At 35.1% G+C, this 22,672-nt stretch overlaps 1 protein-coding gene across 1 annotated transcript in view; it reads left to right on the top strand.

The window, feature by feature from the left end:
* The window catches only part of LOC149776292 (sterol regulatory element-binding protein cleavage-activating protein-like), a 185,572-nt gene that overhangs the window by 143,101 nt on the left and 19,799 nt on the right, over positions 1–22,672 (top strand). Inside the window, exons 21-23 of the mRNA XM_089942747.1 lie at positions 13,615–13,787; positions 14,407–14,487; positions 16,451–16,663. Of these exons, the coding sequence (XP_089798873.1) occupies positions 13,615–13,787; positions 14,407–14,487; positions 16,451–16,663 (467 nt within the window). The remainder of the gene's footprint in view (positions 1–13,614; positions 13,788–14,406; positions 14,488–16,450; positions 16,664–22,672) is intronic.

The following is a 22,672-nucleotide window of genomic DNA, read 5'->3' as shown; positions in this document are numbered from 1 at the left end:
ACCCAAATCACTTAACTAGCACCCCAACGTCGATTACACTCAAGGCATGTCAGCATCACATTTTGTCGTGAATGACCGCGACTATTATCTTTTCTATCTATAGTGAATTGTCTTGGATTTTTATTAGTGTAACACCATAACATTATACAATTACAGCTCGCACAGTGATTATTTTGTTGTTGTTTCAGTGTCATGATAAATTCAACATTGAGATCAAAATCGCGATTATTTTTTTTGTCACTCTGTTTGTAACCGGCTAATATTTTTCTTATTATATCACTGTTGTTTTCATTATTAATTTCATCAGCCATTGACTCTTCCAAGACAATTCTTCGCAATTGAGATATTCTTCTGACTCGAGACACTAACAAGTAAACTAAGTTTGACCACTCGATTCGATCATCAACAATCCAAACAACTGTATCAGAAATAGTTAGTCCTTGAGATGAATGAATTGTCATTGTGTATCCTAGTGTCTACGGGGATCTGTTCATTTTTAGTGCATCTTCAACAACACTGACATCAACTGTGACAATATTATTTAATACTAAATTCTGTTTCTCTGTCAAGTTCCCAGGAATATCAACATCTATATTCTGTAACCACGTATCAGCTAGTCTATAACACAATGGCACTGGCAACATTGGAAACTTTTCTCATTGCAGTAAAAACAATTTCATCTGAAGTGTGTCTCTGACTATCTTTCTACTTGCCACTATCAAATCATTTGGTCTCCACGTTTTCCAAAAGTCACTCATTGAAGTCTCTGAAATTATTTTGCGCATAATTTCATATAGAATTTTATTCGGTTGTAATCTGATTAATGTTTTAAATTCCTTCAACGTTGCATCAAGAGATCTATAATCATCAGACACTTCTTCATAATAATCTACAAAATCTTTTAACCACAAATGCAGAGATGGACCAACAAAAGGTGGTGGCTGACCGTGATCGCCGCACATAACGACTGCAGTATTTTTTGTGAGCAGCCAATCGAGAAATGTTTTTAATATATCTAACGACATTGTGCCTATTTCATCCCAAATAATATTCTGCGGAATATATTTTGTTCCCATTCGATCTGGAGTCCACACACCACCGCTGTATTTGAAAAAGCTGTGATAAGTACAAGAATTAACTCCTCGTTGTTTCATCTCCCTGGTGAGTCTGTGTTGGTGTTAGCACAATCATATCCGATTTTCCACGAAATAATTCAATCGCTTGAGTTGTCTTACCAGAACCTCCCGGTCCATTCAAATAAATGGTTTTGTGTCTAGTGATTGGATCATTCACAGATGGCACCGACGACATTTCTGATAATTCTGATTTACAATAATTATCTTTGATAGCAACATCAGCAGATTCACAATAACAATGTAGCATTTCCTTTTTTATTCTCCACGCACTCCATGATTCATTGTTGCTTGTAAAATGAGCCAGTGATTCTGAATATCTTTTATTTAAGTAAAATGAATCTGTTGTAACTCTAACTGCAGTGTTGGGAAATCGATTTATCATCGATAGCAAGTTTATAGAAACATAAGCCAGCATTGAAGATCTTAAATGTGTGTATTGAGGTGATTCTCCATTAATATAACTTACAATTGTGCCCAACCGTGTTCGTCAGACAAGAAAGCATACTCCCGATTACAAAATATATTTCTCGCAGCGGCATCAGCAGTTATAAAACTTAATTCAGCATCATCCATAATCAATCGTGAGTGATGTCGTTTATGATCATATGCACCACCTTGAGTGAATTTACCGATTATTCTTCTACCGAGATCTTTTGCTGTTTTTTCACTATTGCTGAGTTTAATTTTAAGAATATTAGGAGCGTTATTGTTAATGACATCCATGGTCTGATGGGGGCACTCTTGTGCATATTCTTCAATGACTTCATCGAGACTGATACGCTCCGGTGTTGGTAACCAAACCGAAGTCTGCGGTTGATATGATACAATTGCTTCACTGACCGTCAACGATACCAGTATTCGGCCGTCAAGCATATATCGCAACAACACTATTGGTGCCCAGCATTTCTCTGAGAAATGTCTGCCAAACCAAACATAACAAATTGGATGAAGTTTTTCAGCAAATTCAAACGATGTCACACGAGCAAATCCTGTCAAGTCAAAATTGGGTAAAGGACCGTTTATAGCAACTCGCATCATCGAGTTCATGGGATGTCCAAATCTTTTAAAATATCCACTACACTCGCCCATCCCAAGAAAGCTTCCTGGATAACATGTAACCATGTCCACGGAAATCATCTTGCTGTGGTCATACTTGGTATTCCACAAACCGCCGTGTCCATACTCGACACAACTCAATTGTATATCTTCTAGAAACTCACTTCGGGTTGGTCTCCATGAATTTCTGTCTCTGGCGGCATGAGCAGCAACACTCGGAACTGTAAAACAATTAGTTAATAACTGTTCAGTGTTTTCTGAATATTTCTCTGCGAGTTTTTTCATTTGTTGTTGCAGAAATTCCGTCCGGTATAATTCACTGTTAGATCTTACAAATTGATCATACTCACCATCTTCGGAACTTTTAAATAAACACACCGACACAGGGTCGTTTTTGCTTATTTGATAAATAAAATCAAACATATTTTTACCAGTGTTCTCCCCAGAAAACTCCAGGGGATAATATTTCACAACACAATCCCGTGGAAATATCGTAACTGCATTAGTCCAAGCATGAGCGTTATGATCAATGATATTTATTGGAGCTCCGTTTCGATTATATTTTGATTTGTATAATACTTCTTCTGTTATCGTTGTTACGGTAATGGGAAATCTTAATGCTTTTTCTAGCTCGGCAACATCGTTTATTGACGCTCCTGTGTCCTTTACTTTTTCAGCCCACGCTGCTATCTTGGAACGTCTTAGATCAGTTAGACCGTTTCCGCTCATTGCATTTTTGAAATGTTCCATTACTCACTTGGCTACACAATTCAGCCTTGAGAATCTCATTGGGGCAAGTTTATTGATTTTTGGTGTTTTTTTCGGATAGATTCCATAAATGACTGCGGTCACAGGATACGCTCGAGTGTAATATGGTTTATCAATTCCAGTCAACATTCATGGTTTGGGATCTTTACTTAACAGAATGGTTTTTTTATTAGCAAGGACAGGGTCATTTTTGTCACGGATAATCCACATATCGGAATCATCTTGCACAATAAATTTTATTCTGAAAAAATATTTCTGATTATCAAGGAGATAATCGATAATTGTTTTCGCTCGTGCATCATTCATTGTAGCATCAATGGCTTCGTCAACGACACCTTCGATGTCGCGTATAATTTTAAATGTGGACCATACGTGAGATGCACCGTCGTTACGAAATTCTTTTTTGGCATTCCTGATAATATCAAACAGATCAGTCAGGGCTCGTCTCTGCGAGTCAGGGGTTAATCTGTCAAGATCGAATCTAGAAGCTTTCCAGGGCTTGATTGCAGATAATCTTTCAAACTCCTCCATATTATATTTAAGACAAATATTTAAATAAGAAATATTATATATAATGAATCAGTGCAAGTGGTTTAAAGTTGGATCTGTAACTGTTTGTAACAAATCCTGCAAAAAAGAATTCTGCAGGGAACATTCCCAAAGCGTCCAAAGGGGGAGTTTAGGACCAATACCCTGCCTGCGATGTGGTGTTGGGGTCAGGGGTAAAACACAGTTATGTGCAAGTGGTGGGGGAAAGAGATACCGTGAACTTAAAAATATTATAACAAAAAAAAAAAATTACGATGCGCTAAAATGTGAGCGCGATTATTTAACTAAGTTTTCAGACAAATTATAAATTAGACAAATATATTATATATATAAAATGAATCAAGAATTTGTCCCACATGCTATCATCAATAACTACGAAGTGAATCGTAATGGAATAGTCAGACATTGCAAGTTGAAAAAATCAGTTGGTGTTGTTACTAATGCTGGTTATCTTAGATTTACTGTTGGAAAGAAACAGTAAGAGCGCCAAGAGAGTTGTATCCATAAATTTTGATGCGCAACACTCCTTAAGATGTCAATTTATCCAGCGCGACAGAGCAGTATACAGCCAGTTGTATACACACTGCGTTACAGTCTATAACACTCCCACTTTTGTCAGTACAGGTAAGTGTTATTTTTCATAAGCAATATAAATTCTGTGTTAAAATTTAGATCCAACTTAAATTTAGAATCCAGTTCAGAATTTAAATTCAGAATTTAAAATTTAGTTTAGTAGAACTTATTAACGATATACACTACAAACGGGTAAGCAGTTCTCCATGTTACGATCACAACAGGGTCTTCAGTTACTTCCCGTTGATTTTATCAAGGATTTTATCAAAAACTGTCACACGGGTGGGTGTACCATAAATAATATATTTTTTCACAGATAAAATCCTTGTTTTATTAAATTCGTTTGGTTTTCTGGTTCATCTGTATTTTTTCTGCGATTATATTTAAGAAAACAAGTACAAAAAACCGAGTGAGCTATTTTTGAACTTCCAAGTATCAGTCAATTTATATGCTATAGCATCCGAATTATGTACGGGGTTTCGAAACCCAACAAAGTTGCACAACTTTCCGCGTTATCACCCTAACAGGGTGACATTTTACACCTCACGGGATTGATTTTGGGGGAGGGTGTGCACCTTTGTTGAGCGTAGAATATAACCCCGTATCTGTCTGTGCTGTCCTTAGTTAAAAAATACATGTTGTACTGTCCTTAGTTAAAAAATACATGTTGTACTGTCCCAGTAAACTTGCTAAGATGCAATGGCACCTTAGAAGCTTACAGATGTAAATACATGTGAATACTATATGTTGTACTGTCCCTGTAAACTTGCTAAGATGCAATGGCACCTTAGAAGCTTACAGATGTAAATACATGTAAATACTATATGTTGTACTGTCCCTGTAAACTTGCTAAGATGCGATGGCACCTTAGAAGCTTACAGATGTAAATACATGTAAATACTATATGTTGTACTGTCCCTGTAAAGTTGCTAAGATGCAATGGCACCTTAGAAGCTTACAAATGTTTATATATCTGTCCTTATATGAACCCGCTAGCATATCATTTGGGTAAGCTAGGGGTTCAACATGGGGAATGTTTCGTCTTTCGCAAACACGCCCTCTCGGCTTTCTAGACTGTTATTTGACAGGTTAGGGGCTCACATGAGGGTTGTGTTTCCGCTCCTGAGTTTGGTAGGATGTCATAAGACACCCTAGAGACTCAAGGAGATGTGGTGTGTAATTTTTTTTTCTTTTAAATATATAATATTTATATATATATGAATTACGAAAATATCAATGATGTGATTGTTGCTATTAAAAAATTAGAAGAGCATGGATTTAATATATCCGATGAACTAAATCCTGAAACAATCATGTCTGATTTTGAATCACTACATGAAGCTAAATGCACAGGGCATTATATTCTGCCTGCTCAGTACCGATTTATAAAGATGATCCAGACGAATTTATATAAATCGCTGGCTACAGTAGAAGAAGCACAAATAAATGAATTTGTTTCATTGTCTCGTGCAATTGAAAAAATTAGGTTGGAATTAGCTCAATAATATGAAACAAGGAAGATAATAAATACTCATGTAAGAAAGCTAAAAAATTGTATGTCTGTTGACTCTGTCAAGGATGACGAAGTCGAGGAAGTAAATACCTCACCTTGATTTCATCAAGGACTTGGAAATGAAATTGCCTTGATAAGGAAGTAAAAAAAAGTGATATATTTTTTTTACTAGTCCGAGAGTCAATTGGATTTAATGCAAGGTGCGCATACAATGTTCGCGTCTAAGACTATGTGTTAGTAAGAAATCTTCGTTTCTGATGCAGCGCTCAAGCGCTACACAGTAGTGGTAGATATTTAAGATCTAAAGATCTCAGATCTAAATATGCGTATATACTCTAAAATTTGAGGTATACTGCAATGCGCAATCACAATATGATCTTTTTTTAGTCTTTGTAGTTGCGTATCAGTCAGTATAAAATTGTCAGTGCCGTATTCATCAACAATTATTCTTTCTGGGGTAACTTTTCCGGTACTGACAGCTTCATCAAGAAGTTCTTTGTTATGTATGAAACATTTTACACGGTGATACATTATATAATACTTGCTTGATTAATTGTGAAATTGTAAACGATTTTTCAGTAAAAAATAAATATATGTATTTTTTTTGCTTTTTACTAAATTTTTATGAATTTTGCTAGTAAACACCCTATCAAAATTAGCAAATTGGACCAGTTCTGTGATTTTTACTAGTAATTACCCTATCAAAATTAGCAAATCGGATGATTTCAGTGATTTTTACTAGTAATTACCCTATCAAAATTGAGAAACTGGTCGATGTGTACAGAATATATATAAAATAAAATATTTTTACTGTTCTGCGAAGACCAAAAATCGTTTTTGCCATTTGCGCTAATTCAGAATCTGATATTGTTGTATCATCGAGACTTGATGATATCAGTGACGACAATTTCGAGTAGGCGCTCGTGGCCGCGTTGTTCAACTTTTCATACTCGTGCAATTTTGTTAGCATGCATGAGGATATTTTTTTCGCGGTAATATTAGCAATGCCTCCAATTGTCGTTGATGTTGAAACCATAATTGTGACCATGATTGCAGTTGTCACTGGTGTTAGCGCTGATAATAATACTCCCATAGATGCAACTATCGCGGATACTGAACACACTATTGTGTCTAGGATAATTACACGCCGCTTGTATTTTTTTACTTTTATTGTGCATTCGTTAATGGTATTTTTTAACTCTGATTGCCATTCGCGTACTTGATCATATCTATATTGCTGAGCATCCAGTGTTGTCATTGATGCTGACTCCATTTTATTATTTTATGCAGTAACCAATTGGGGCGTTTCAGCTACGAATTCCAAACACCACCAGTAAGATGTTGCGGTTAATTTCTTTCAGCGGATTCCAGTATAAATGTTTCTTCGGTTCCCTTGTTTAATATGATAGTCACAACCCCGGAATACTTGGGGTGGAATGTGTCCAGGGGTATGTTGTAAAAATTTCAAATTTAGCGGCACTGAACACAGACAGTCTATACACTCCAGTGACTGTTGCTGTATACTTAATAATATTATTTTGTTTAGACCATGTTGCGAACCCGGATGATATTGTGTATACTATGTTGGTAATATGCCCTGGAGTAACTCCAGTGGGGATTTTAATTAAACTGGTTTTGTTAACAATCTCAGGAATCCCACTTACGATATCTTGCTGTGTTTGTTTGATCGTGTCAGTGTTGGTCTTGATATCAGAAAGCTTCATATCGATGACGGGCGGAGTACCAAAGAACTTATCTGTGGTCTCATCGGTTTTTCTAAGTTTCTACGGAGATTTGTAAATGCGTTTATGTGAACATCATACTCAGCCCGCAACGTGGACAATTTACCGTCAACGGCATCTTCCGGGGATGTTGGATCTCTTAATACAGTTATTTTGTTACTGTTCATGCTGAGTTCACCTGTCATTGTATCACCGTTTTTTTTACACGTTCCCCTGCAGCTTTCTGCGTATCATCTCGCAGCGCTGTGATTGATATCAGCGAATCTCTGATTTTTCCGCCATCTGTGAACACAGGGATGTTACCCGGAGTAGCTCCAATAACCCTATGAATTATTTCATGCCATTTGATACCACTGGTTTTTAGTTTTCCGTGTCGGTCCTGAAAAATAACAACCTCATCTGGGTCTATTCCGGTCAGACTTAAAAGATTATCGATTTCATCCTTGGTTGCATATTTTGATAAATCTATATCGGTGCGCTGCACTTTTCTGTTGAGAAGAGATCTTCCGTAAATATCAACCATTATTTGATAGGAAACTGTTTAAATCGACCCGTGGTATACTCATGCACAACTTTGTGAGGTGGTTTGGTTGACGCTGATATCGCATCGAGAACATTTAATACTTCACGACCACATATCGGAGGATCGGTCAGTGTTTGGGTTGGTAGCGTTGAGTACCAAACTTTTGTCTTTGTCAGGGGGATGTCTTTTGTATATTTCAGAAATTCAACTGGCGGTGCTAACCCATATGAATCAAAATAGGTAATTCCATGTGGATCGATCGCGTAAGCAACCCAATGAGTTCCTGGACCGTTACTGTTATCGAGATTAATAATTCCAGTTTCTGGATTATTCGGTTGTTGTGGTAACTGATCTCTCATAAAAACGCCTCTGAAATTTTTTATATTTAATTGTTTAACAGCATCAAGCAGATCAAAATTTGACATTGGAGTGATGTCTAAAACCGTTTTGGATACCATGAGGGCGGAGTTCCTGGAAGTCTTAACCCGCGTCCTTTTTTTTGTATCCTTTTCCAGTCGCCTTTTTTAATGCCATTCCAGCAGCGGTTCCAACAGCTCCTAACGCGGCGGCCTTAGCGACAGCTGGGGCAGCAGGAGCTATCAGTGCTGGTATTGCGGCAAGAAGAGGAAATATACCACCGGTTTTAATCATGTCTTTGACAGCCTTTGGAGCGAATTCAACTTGAGTTCCAGTTTTCGCTTGTTTTGCTTTATTGAAATGTTTTAGTTGGGTTTTAGTCAGCGATAACTTGTTTGGACCACCTTTAGCAATTTGATCTTGTTTTAATGTTATCATTGCCCCACATGCGCTCGCGTTTTTCGATTGTAATTTTTTCATCTGACCAGGAGTCAGAGTGACATTAACATAACTATATGACATTTATTTAATATGAGATTGATCTAATTGTCTACATGTTTTCCACTGGTGCATCAACGAATCTCATTCGGCCGCCAGCACCTTCAAGTAACATTGTTCTATCAGAGAGTATAACAGTGATTGCTCTGTAATTAGCTATAGCCCCTCTATTCACATTAGCCCGAAAGTGCACATCAACGACAGACTGTCTAGTTAAATCAAGATGCTCTAGTGAGAAGTAATAGATTGGATAATGAGATATAAAATCCAATTGTGATATTTGCAAACCAGTATCAATATTTAAATCATGCGCTAGATATTTCGTCAATCGTTGATATGCACGTGCAACATGATTATTATCAAAATTTAACAGTATGTTCTCAGATGGTTCTTGATGCCCGTTTATTCTTAAAGAAATTTCTGAGACACCGAGTTTGTCAAATATCATGTGACTCTGTGTTTGTGAGTTTATTCGTGTAACATCTTGAAGAGCAATGAAAATATGTTGCGGTGCAGAAACTCCCTGCTGTGATGCTATATGCCATGTAAATAAACCATTATTATTACTCTGAATACTATCTGTGGTTGTTGTAAACCACGATAACAACAATTTACCACCTTGATTCATAAAAGAAAGCAGTCGCTGTTCTTCAGTAATTGCCGGAGTCATTACCGGCATCCACAGTGATAGTTTTTTTATTTCTACTTTACCAGCATCACCCATAGGTCGCCATAAAGCATCATCATCATCATTTTTTCTAATAAGCACAACCGTTATGTTTTGCTCCAAAAATTACCTTTCTGACATCTCTGCAAAATCCAAAGATATGTGACAGCGGGATGGCACAAGAAAAATTTATACGACCAGCGCTTAGCATTTGTCTACATGTATGAAAACCTAAATTAAATTCTGTATTAGCGCTAATAATCATGTCTTCGATGTCAACGTCAGCAGGATTAGGAGCAGCATGGTTTTTTGGTCGTCTAATAATAAACTGATCACTGTTAGGATGATTAGAAGTGTCCTTAGCAAACATCATTGGTGGACCAGCTGATCTTGTATAATCATCAGAATATCTTGCTAGACCAATTATTGTTGTAGCAACATTGACATCCTTCTGAATCGATTCAATATTTCTTCCATCAATCATGTAGATAGCACTATCAAATAATGCCATAATTCCGTTATTGACAAAACCAAATTTAACCCCCGGGAGGTATTCTGTGTCATCTGTTTTTATAATTTCACCTTCTACTTCAATAAATGCTTCAGCGGGTAAAAAATATCTACTTGTATCCTGAACCTGTAATTCAATTCATCCTTGTCGATTTGGTTCTCATGCATCATAAGAATAATACTGAAAATCATGCACTGATTCATTTTTAAGAACCAGTTCGTCTATGTCGAATGCTGGGTCGGATTCCTGTTTAAACATTTTATTATAGAAGTTATCGTCTAAAACGAAGACCACTTCCCGCCACCAGACTTGTGTTTATTTATTCAGCCCCTTGATTTATTAGCGCTGCCAGTTTTTGATTTGCAGCTTCATTTATTACTTTACTAACATTTGCAGGCATGTCTGCGGTGGCTGGTAATTTTACTGGTGGAGTTTTTTGAGGTGGACCCCCTTAGGGTCTACGTATTAATCGTGCTAGTCTATCCGTAATTGCCAAAAATGCTTTACTGGCAGTGCTACCAACAGCGCCAGTAGCTTTATCTTTAATAACGTCAATAGCTTTCATTGATAATTGTTTTTGATTGGTATTGATTTAGGTGCCATCCTCGCGAATAAACCCCGAACAACATCACCGAATCCATTTCCATAGGTCATCCTGTATACTGGTACTCGTGAATTTACAACCCTGACCATAACTGGTCTACGATGAGAATTGTGTACGATCATTTTATTTAATTAGTTATTTATTTAACTAGTCACTGTTTGCGAGTTCATCAATCAGTTCTCAGTATATACTAGCATCCATGATACCACCTTGAAATAATCGCTGACAGATATTAGCTGCTTCATTAATTATTTCTGGTGAGTTATTTCAAGCCCGCGCTCCTCCTATGAGAACTTCTAACCGCGACACGTCATTGATGATATTGTTAGGACAAGTAAGACCACTTCCCAATCCACTGCCAGTTGCTCCTTCTTCTTCTGTTGTTTTCTTAAATAGTCTTAAGGGCGATCTTTCTCCTCTTGCTTTTTTAAGTAGCTCCTCAGACTTTTTAAGTTCCGACATCAACCTTTGCTGTGGTGAAGAAGACTGTTGTTGTTCTATCTGTTGCAGAGGTGGAGGAAGTTGATATGAAGGCTCTTGCTGGGTTTCTAGTTGTTTCAGCATTTCTTTATAAAGTCTCTTTACTTCTTCATCAAGACTTCTGTATTCTAAATCATCATCTCTGGCTTGTTTTTTGTTTTTATATATGCGATATATCCACTTAATAAGATTATCATCAGTTACTTTTTCAGAACTGGGTTTTAAGATATTAGATTTATTAAATATACTAATTCATATTCTTTCAGGCAATTTTTCTATTATAGTATTTCTAATATCTTTGATAAAACCCTCCCTAAATTTTGCAATCAGTCCAATATTTTCCTTTATTTGTTTAGATGCAAGTTCAGTACGAATTTGTTCAATGCCTTCAAGTATTTCTTCACCGATGGACGGAGGTTGAGCTGCAGCTATGTCAGTTGGAAGGTCTCGTAAAAGTTTTTTTGATTTTTAGTTCTCGCTGCTATTTTTTCAGTCTGTGCGACGGTTTGTTTTAGCACTGGAAGAATACCTTTTCTTTCGTCCTTAGGATCTCCCAGTAAAGCTCTTTCAGTGACCGCCGTAGCTTTTTCAGTACCTGTTGTTACGGGTCTAAATAATTGTTCTGCACCTGTCGCAAATTCAACTTGTGCTTCTTGCCACGCTTGTAATTTTTGTCTTACAGAATCTGTCACAGGAAGAAATTTTTCTATTGCTTCTAGTCGCTCTCGAGCTAATCTAGCGGAATGTGCTTCTCCAATGTTGGCCGTTATTGTTAACTTAAATTTTTAATTTATGACAACAGACGCGCAAATATTTTTTTTTCACACATCGGTTTTCGAAAAAAGGACGCAGGAGGGCAACGACAACAAAGCGCAGCAACGACGGCAACAACTGTGTTTACATAAAGCGTCATCACGGTTTTTTAAAGGGCTTATTTCGCCCTCCTTTTTGCCTAAAAACTTGTAGGATTCGCCTCCCCTTCTTCTATACATTATTGAATAAAGTATACTACAAAAACATCTGTTCATTAGTAACTGTATGAAGTTTAGACACAGATATAGTCAGATATGTATCAGTTTTCTGTGCAGATAACTTTGTTGACTGATGAGTTTGTTGACACATAACTATGTTCACTGAAGAGTTTGTTGACAGAATAGTTTGTTGACTGAAGAGTTTGTTGATGGAATAGTTTGTTGAAACATAGCTTTATTGACGAAAGAGTTTTTTGACAGGAATATTTGTTGATAGAGACTTTGTTATAGGGAAAGTGAGACAGAGTATAATATTGTGAATCTGTATTTTTTGCTGCATGCAGTGTGGTCATAACCTACAGTTATAATTGCTTGGGGTTGCCATAACAGATAATGTGCTAAAATCTGGGTGCATATTTCTGTTACAACTCTATGGTTAAAATAAAGTTAACAAATACTTTATTTTTCTAGGTTAGAGGAACATAACAGTGTTGTGAATTAAATTCCAGATAATCCTGAATGTTATATAACGTGTCTAAAAGTTTGTAACGTTCCAAATGAATTTCAAGATTGAATATGCTGATGTTACAATAGTCTTGATGTATTTCAATGATATAATCCAGAATGCCTTTGAATAAATTCAAAATAATCTCAAAATAGTGTTTTTAGTCCAAAAAATCAATGAGCACTTCGTAATTCTAATGAATAATTAAATAAATGATTCCACTCAAAGTATATCTAAGCACAACAGCAGATGATTCTACAGACTGAACTATAAAAAAACAGTAATGAATAATTGTTTCATTCATCCTATTTATACTAATTTCATTTGACCTAAGATGCAACACAGGTTGGCTTCTTGACTATTCTAAGTTCATAAATAAAGTTAGTCCTTGAACTCAAATTGAGGTAAACATTATTAAAAAAGACAGTAGTCAGGTATGCCAAAACTCTACCCTCAATCATGGTCAAAGGAAGGATGCAAGCATCTGTGCCTATATTACTGTCCTAAAGACTTGGTCATTTGGTTCTTGGGTTAAAAGTTATATCACATCATACTGAGGGTATAGTGTTGTTTCATATTATACATGGGGTATTATAATATCTCACATTATATATGGTGTATATTATGATCTCACACTATGCTTGGGTATTTTATAATTTAATTCTTGATGATTGTCTCACATCTTACTGGGGTATATCAGTATCTTGCATCATAACTGGATATATATTATCTCACACCATACTGGTGCATATTATTATCCCATATTGGGATATATTATAATCTCACATCATACTTGGAGTATATTAGTATCTTGGCTGTCAAATTTAGTGCATGATTTCTTGAAAACTACATTATAATTAATTATGTTTTTTTGTGAAATCACATGATTTTATGAGGTAGAAACTGAAATTAGAGTAATAAAATAAGTAGTTTCTGGAATAAGAATCATCTAACATGGTTAGATCCAGATATCAGCAATCACCGATGCATTAATCTGAGTCAGTGCCTTATTATTGTGTTGTTTCAGGGTGAAAGCAATTTCTTGCAAATCCATTCTTTGATCTTATTAGTATAATGGAAAAATAATCGTTTGGATTATCAAGAATCAGTTGCACTGCAACTCTGCACATATTCCTAAAGCCATGGACATTTATGTTTCAGGCCATGCCAGGCATCTGAGCCACTCCAGTAACATGAGTGATGATCTAAAACTGTGTACTGAGTCACTACACTGTGTTACACTCAGGAGTACCCATGCACACCAGCAACCTGTCACAGTCCTACAGACAGAAGGGGGAAGGACTGTATCAGGAAGTCAAGATCACTCTTTGAAGGTTTGACTTTGGGCAGAATTTACTCTGTGTGTTTACTGCTTGTGCGGAATGGCAAGGATATTGGAATGATGATGTATTTGGAAAAGCTTCTTTGAGTGCAGGGGATTTTTTTTTTTACATAATTAGTAGGGCAGTCATTAATTTGAATATTTGTACAGAAAATTTGGGTCAGGTTTAGCCACAGCAGTCACCCCCCTAGTTCCAGTGCCCTTGGTTATAATAGTTGCATTTATAATAATAATACAGAAACTTCTTATCAGCTTAAGATAGAAAAAAGAACAACAGATTTACCACATTAAAGAAAAAATGCAGACTTTAACAGTGGTAGCATTTATTTAGTTTGGCTGGGTAAGCAAATCTGAGTTTTAACAAGAAACACATCAGACCATAGTAAACACTACAGAATAATTCCTTAAAAGTTGGTAAGATTTGCTGCAATTCATTATGGGTATGACTGGTATTTTTTTATTATCTCCATAATAAAAATTGTATGGTCATGTTGTTTAAACAAATTGTAATGCCTTAAAATGTTGACAAATGGGGTCTGCCTACAGATTCTCAAAGCTTAGAATATTTCCATCTCCAATATGGATACTTGAATTCTTTGCTTATTTTTCAGGTGTTTCGTCTAGAAGATTGCCTGTGTCTATATACACTCCATGGTCACACAGGCAGTGTAACAGCTCTGTATTTGGATAAGGTATCTAACTTATTCTGAAGACATTAGATATGCATAAAAGTAATTCTGTGTCATTGTTATGAGTCTATGCTCTTAAAATAAGTAACAGAAAAGAGGGATGACAACAAGCTTTGTAAAATATTACAAATAATTTATTTCCCTAGAATGCAAAGTGAAAAATGAGAAAAAAGAACTTACGGTATTGCGAATTCTTTTCAAAAGTACTCCAAGAATTAAAGACACAAATCCTGCTAATAAAAAGTCCTGAATAAAACTCAGTTCAAGTCCTGAAGAGATAAGAAATTCAAGGCGATGATGTGTCTGTTATGGTCTGTGAAGTGCTGATGTGTCAACAGTCTCTTGTTGAATTGCAGAAATATTATTCCAGGTTTTAATTCAGTATAAATTCCAATGAATGTCTTTATCCAAGAATTTTGTCAGAGCACTTTTGTATTTCCAGAGAAAACAATCACTTCAATAATTTGAAGAAAATAAAATTCAGCCCAAATTGGTCACAACATAATACAGCTTAAAGTGCTAAATGTTAAAGCAGGACTGGTAAAATCCTCACAATCACAAGAAAATATAGTTCTCTGCTTGGTCTCAGGTTACAATTAGCATTTTTACTGAAACAACCATTACCTAATGGAAAATAACCAGCATACAATGTTACATTACAATAACATGTAATGGAATAATACAAAAATTAAACCAACAGACAAACAATTAAATTAAATATACATGGGGGCGCTCACCAGTTTGTATGTACTTTTGAGAGAGTGACGTATGTAAGGTGAAGTTATATGCATTTAAAACATGCACAATGGAGATAATGTTGGCATACCTCTATGCTACATTAATGTGGATGATATTTCTTTGGATATTGTACTTTGGAAATTGTACATGATCTAAGCACACTATTAACTAAAATGACTGCTCCCTTGTGCTAAAAAATCAGTCTGAATTAGTCAAAGGTACACTTTCCATAGCAGCTGTTAAAATAGGGAATATGAATTTTGCCAGACTAGACAATACCAGCTTCTGAAAGTTCATTGAATGAATTACCATATATATAAAATGTATAAAAAAAAGTTGTTGGCTCTTTTTTTAATACAATTTACCTCTGAAGTTCAGAAAGTGAAAATGACCAAGTGGAGCTAGCACTTTTTTGAAAGGTGCACATCTGAAGTAAGACCAAGCTGTATACTCTATAACCCATATTACACCCATCAATCATACACCAAAATAAAGGGAATTAAAGGTTCTTTGAATTATACCTAAGATATACAAGGTCTTTTTTAAATATCCAGTATAACCAGTGAGGAAAGCCGGGGAAATTCTTTTTCTTTAACATTCTAACCCTATGCAAAATATGAAACAATCATCAATATTTTTCTATGTTCCTTCCATTTTTTTTGTGACAAAAAAAGGTACATATGCATTATTATTAGTTGCCATGACCCTAATGCTTGTACATTGGTCCTGTAATTCTTTGTTGAAGAGGAAAGTAAAGTAAACTAATTGTATTGATTTCCACATTTACTGTTAAACATATTCCTATTGATTTCCACATTGATAGTAGAACACGTTCTTACTGAGTGTATTGATTTCCGCACTGACAGTAGAACAATTCTTATTGAGTGTATTGATTTCCACACCGACAGTAGAACACATTTTTAATGTTTATTGATTTCCATACTGACAGTAGAACACATTCTTACTAAGTGTATTGATTTCCACACCGACAGTAGAACACATTTTTAATGTTTATTGATTTCTATACTGACAGTAGAACACATTATTACTGAGTGTATTGATTTCCACACTAGAACAGTTCTTGAGTGTATTGATTTCCACAATGACAGTAGAACACATTCTTACTGAGTATGTTGATTTTGACCCTGTCAGACAGACGTTTTTTTGTGTTATTACTCTCAGTGCCTTATTCAGCAGAGTTTGCAGTGATTTCATATTTTCATTCTAGTGTCCTCCTTATGCAGCTGTTAGTGGGTCATCTGATGGAACAATCAGACTCTGGGATCTTTTGACTGGGTCTTGTGTCCACAAGGTCAAAGGTCATGAGGGCACCATAGTGACTATGACCTGCACTGAAGCATACATAATTAGCTCAGGACTGGATGATCGTCTTTGTGTTTGGGAAAGGAGCAGGGGTCACCTCTTGTACACAGTGGACATGGTGAGCTCCAGTTTTTAATTATGGGTTTTGTATTTGTGCTTGTTACACATAAAATTTGCCAAACCAGTTTTAATTTTAGTAGTTTTTAGGTTTGGTAAGCATTACTAAGCAGGATTACAAAGTTATGCAACAGTTTACTGTAGGATTTATCACATGTGAAATATGTAAATAATTCATTGTATCAGATTTGAAATAGGCACATATGTACAATTTCTTTGGGGGTGCTCACCAGTTATTATGTTCTTTTGAGAGAGTGACGTGTGTACGGTGAAGCTGTTTGCATTTAAAACATGCACAATGGAAAGAATGGTGGCATACATCTATGTTACATTAATGTGATGTGGATGATATTTCTTTGGATATTGTACTTTTGGAAATTGTACATGATTTAAGCACACTGCTAACTAAAATGAATGCTCCCTTGTGCTAAAAAATCAGCCTGAATTTTTCTAAAGTACACTATCCATAGCAGCTATTAAAATAGGGAAAATGAATTTTGCCAGACTAGACAATACCAGCTTCAGAAAGGGCAATGAATAAATTACCAAATGTATAAAATGTAAAAAAGTTGTCGGCTCTTTTTTATACAATTTACCTCTGAAGTTCAGGAAGTGAAAATGGCCAAGTGGAGCTAGCACTTTTTTGAAAGGTGCACATCTGAAGTAAGACCAAGCTGTATACTCTATAACCCATATTACACCCATCAATCATATACCAAAATAAAGGGAATTAAAGGTTCTTTGAATTATACCTAAGATATACAAGGTCTTTTTTAAATATCCAGTATAACCAGTGAGGAAAGCCATGGAAATTCTTTTTCTTTAAAATCCTAACCCTATGCAAAATACGACACTGTAGAGCAGGGGTGGGCAGACCACGGTCTGTGGGCTGCATGCGGCCCGCCAAGGGTTTTCATGCGGCCTGCCAGGGGTTTTCATGCAGCCTAGGAACAAGTCATCATTCACACTGACTCTGTTTATGTTACTCTGTTTATCAAATAAATGTGCTTCTTTTGAAGTTTAAGTTTAAGTTTTCAAATATTAACAACATATTAACAACTGAAAATTAATTATGATGTTATTTAGAAAAGCCTTTTGTTTTTGCTATTTCAAATTGTGATTATTTTACTTAATGAACTTTGCAGCCCGCGACAAGGTATAAATTTGTGTATGCGGCACTTGCACTGGAAAGTTTGCCCATCTCTGCTGTAGAGCACCACCTTTTATGACGTGAAATATGTACTTATTTAGGATTCATTTTATCATATGCTAAAGAGGCACATATGTAGGATTTAGTTTATAATGTGAAATAGGCACATATGTATAAATTGTTTTATCACATGAAATAGGCACATATGTATGAATTGTTTTATCACATGAAATAGGCACATATGTACGAATTGTTTTATCACATGTGAAATAGGCACATATGTAGGATTTGTTTTATCACATGAAATAGGTACATGTAGGATTTGTTTTATCATATGTGAAATTGGCACAACTGTAGGATTCATGTTATCACATGGGAAATAGACAAAACAGGATGTGTTTAATCACATGAATTAGGCACATATCTAGGATTATTTTTGTCACATGTCATATAGTCACATAGTAAGATGAGTTTAATTACATGTGAAACAGACAAAATTATGTAGGATTATTTTATCAAACGAGAAATCAGCACACATGTTGGGTTCTTTTTATCACATGACAAAAGTTATCAATTTCTGAACAATGTATATATTATTCTATAATAGTGTGACATAATTACGTGGTATAAAAATTTGTATTAATGACAAACAAAAAGGGGACTGATGTATCATGTCCGGAGCACATTTATGATTTTTTTAGTAGATATAAGGAAACATTTCTCAAGATAAGTGGAAATGTTTTGTATTGTCATTAATAGCTTCACCTTTTAGATCCACTAAAAATAGGTAGATTTTATTTTTATTAAATATTTTTTACGATTGTTGGCTTGTATGGATCTTTTTTCTCCATTCTGTACCAAGGCCATTAAAGGCTGCAGTACTTCATAAATGCAATATATAACAGTGACTTTTTACATATTTATCTCTTGCATATATTGCTTTGAATTGTGTATTTTGTGAAATTAATAGCTGTTTTTATTAAAGAAAATGAAGAGGTTTTTATTTTAGTTAACACTTTTGTGCATGGACTGAACATTGGTGGGAAGGGGGCAATGTAGATCATCACAGAGCAAGTTTATCTGACAGATTTGAGTGTAACTCATTAAATGTACAATTTTAGTTATTATGAGTTTGTCTATGTCTGATTTCAGATTTGAATACTGTGGCCCAGAGAATGTTCTTGTCTAGTTCAGTAACAAATGATTCAGTACCCCTAAATTTTGGTTGGCACTCGACACTCATCTATCCCCTATTTTTCCTTAATTACCTTTTGCACTCAACACTCATCTATCCCCTATTTTTCCATTGTTATATGTTTAGGCTCAAGTAAACAGCAACACAAGAAGAGTGAAAACAACAAGCTTTGAAAAATAAAACAAATAATTTATTTCCCAGGAAAAATACTATAAAAATGATAAAATATGAGAACTTACAGTTTCCAGAATCAAATCGAAAATTAATACAAGAATAATCCATGAATAAAGTTTTTGCAGTCCTAATATTGAAATGTTCTAATGATTTCAAGTTTGAGTCCTGACGGAGAATCCGAGATGGAAGGTGATGACACATGCTGTAGCCTGTACTGTGTTGACATCTGCAGTTCCTTTTACAAACACAATAATTTATCCTCCAATCTTGGAAATCCAAACAGAATTTTCAATAAATGTCCTTGTTCAAGAATTCTGTATGAATACAATAATATTTCCAGAGAAACTAATTAATCTTTTAGAGTCCAAAAAAATTTGGAGAAAAATTAACTAATAACTCAAAAACTCAAAAGTTCATTTCAGGTCACATCAGAAGAAAACTTTGACATCAAGTGTTTAAAAGCCCTGGACTCTGAGATCTCTCTCTCTAAACAACACTTTTAATACTAAGGTTTTCGCAATTTCGGAAATGCCTAATTGCAAAATAGAGGATGACGTGATCATATTTACATGTGAAAGTCACATAGCTCCTGTATGTCCTTGATAAGAACCAATCATTTTACTCCAGAAAAAGTTGTTTACTTGACCCTCAATCAAGACCAGGAACTATGTCAAAAATAGAAACAAGTGTTTCTATTATTAGGTATCTAAGCTAAAACACAGGTCAAACTGAATTTTCTGGAAAATATCTAATTCCTTGTAAACAAAATTACATTATACATGTATTGACATGTAAAGAAAATAAAAAGATTCCTAAACCCATAAACAATCAAATCAAATCAAATACAACTTTAATATAAATTAAATCAAATATATGTAACACCATCGTTTTCAGATATGATTATAAGTGTGATGAGAGTTCCAATCTTGGATTAAACAATGTTGAATTATATTTAAGCATGAGTTTTCTCCCTTGGATCTACCTTGACTAATTTTTGTATTATATTTAATCGAGGCTTTTTTTTTCAGAGGAAGCTCAACCTTGAATAATGTTTTTTTATATTATATTTAATCACAAGGTCCCCCCAAAAACATCTTGTTTAAAGCACTATGGCTGGCTGACACTGAATATCAATAGAAACAGGTCATGTAAGGTCAGTCACTGACAATTAACATAATTTATGTGGAAAACTATTTTTAAATAACATCATACATTGTGTTGTTTGGAGTTCATATTTAGGCATTGATATGACACCCCTTTATTGCATACATAAATGTGGTCTTTACATATTTAAGATCTGTTCATTCTGAGAGAGAGAGTGTTTGAAGAAGAAACTCAGAATAGGGCTATTATTAGTTTGAATAGCATGCATAAGAGTAGACACATTTCCTAAATTGTAAAGTAACCAGTGTGGCAATAAAATGGTATCACCACTTAACTGAAATGTAAAATAATGTTGTAAACCCAGGTTTTGTACTGTTAGAATTCTTGTCTCACCAATGTTACCAGATAGTGGAGCCATTCCTATACAATATAAAATACCTTCCTTGTAGCCCTTATCACAAGACAGAGGAAAAGACAGTTGTTCTTCTCTCTTTCATAAATGACGTTGTATACAGTAAGAAATGTATACTTACCAGTATTGTATTATTGATGACTAATGAATGAATTATAATTAGTACATCTAGATTAAGGGATTAGAAATCATCTGTAATTGTGGCATTTTCTTCAGCGTTTAAATCTCTACCTTCCAGCAATTATGACAGCGTTTTTGGAATAAGTGGGGAGTATGTTATCCTGCTTGACCTGATGGGTGTTCATGCATGAATGAGTAATGTTGCATAGTTCTTCTTACATCATTTTAAGACAGAGTAGTTGAACTTTGGAATGTATTATTTAAGGTAGAGACTTTGAACTTTGGATAATACTACTTTGCTGCAGGCTTCAATTTTTTTTTTTTTTTACTTCACCAGTTTTGATGTAGATTTGCATTTTTTCTTGGGATAGTGCTGATCAGCTTAGATCAGGAACTAAAAAAACTTGTATTGTTGTTTATTTCTCATTTCACTTAATTTATGCACAGCAAAATACAGATTTTTATGAGGAAAGTTTTAATACATGTCGGAAAATAATTGCTACATGAGCATATTGCATTCTCTCCCTCAATTCCCCAAGCCTCTGTTCATTATCACCAGTATTCATCACAAGTCAAAATACATGAATACAGTAATAACAATACATAAACAAATACAGTATTTGTCTCACTATTTGGGGGCTACTCATGGGCTAGAATCTCAGTGTACAAGACTGTGATGATTCCCAATATGTGCTAGGATGATCCCAGCATTACGTTGTCTTCCTTGCTGATTCCAGCTCCATTAGAATTGGTTCTAGGCTGATTCCAGAATTAAAGTGTATTCCAGACTGATCTCAGCTCAAGTGGAATCAGTGCTAGGCTGATCCAAGCATTGTGTGTCTTCTGGGTTGATCACATATTAAGTAGACTACAGTGTGACCCCGCTATAACACGGTAGGTGGGAGCCATAGAACCCTACCATTTTATAGACTGAACAGTGTTATAAGCAACCAGGTCAGTTAGCTGAAGAAAATGACGCATGTACCCCCAAAAATTGCAGGGGGGGTGTAGGTAATAAATGCAGGCTGTAAAACATGTGCTTCATCGGCACAGTTACCATCTTAAATCGATGCATATTAAATGAGAAATACACCGAGAAGGCATATATAATAGTTTGCTTTATTTAGAGAACCACAAATTGGTCCATATATGTGAATACTGTTTATATATGCATGTCTAATGTATAGTATGAATAGGGTATCAACACCGTGTACTTACCCATGAATTTCATCATGTACAATGAATCCACAATACAAGTGATTCCATCAAAAATATGCACACACACAGATTTAAAATATTCAATAATTTTGTCACAGGTAATATTGGTCTGAATTCAGCAGAAAACATAACACAATCATGTAATGAATAACGAAGCACATTTTCAGTATGTCCCAAGTCTGTAAAAATTAGTTTTCATTTTAAGCTGTCATTGGTAGCATTCGTAAGCATAATCTTTTTCCATGCAAAAAGGAAACTTTCATGGCACAGTTAACGTGTCCAGTCATGTTGGAAAATGCAAAAGTCATTCAGATTCCATTACTTTTATTTAAGTTTGGTACTGACTTCCTTAGAAGAAAAGTTGTTTGTTTTTATTAACTATTGTAGTCGGCTTTCTTTGATGAAGGGTGCATGCATTATTGAAGTCACTGCTAAAGGATTGCTTTGGAGAAACAAACAAATGCTCATTTCTTATTGTGGTGGCAACATCAAATAATTGTATTGCATGATTGAGACTGTTTTTTTTCCATTTGCTAAGCACGTTTTCATAACAATCGGTGCTTTAAAAGTAATCAGTTTCCTTTGAAATTTCAGCAAACTATTTTATCTAGGTACATTTTGAAAAAGGAATTGACTG

The sequence above is a fragment of the Sinohyriopsis cumingii genome, chromosome 18, assembly GCF_028554795.1.
Source record: "Sinohyriopsis cumingii isolate HCF-2022 chromosome 18, ASM2855479v2, whole genome shotgun sequence".
In the NCBI taxonomy this organism is placed as follows: Eukaryota; Metazoa; Mollusca; class Bivalvia; order Unionida; family Unionidae; genus Sinohyriopsis; species Sinohyriopsis cumingii.
Note: the sequence above shows the minus strand (reverse complement) of the source record. Positions and strands in the feature narration are given on the sequence as shown.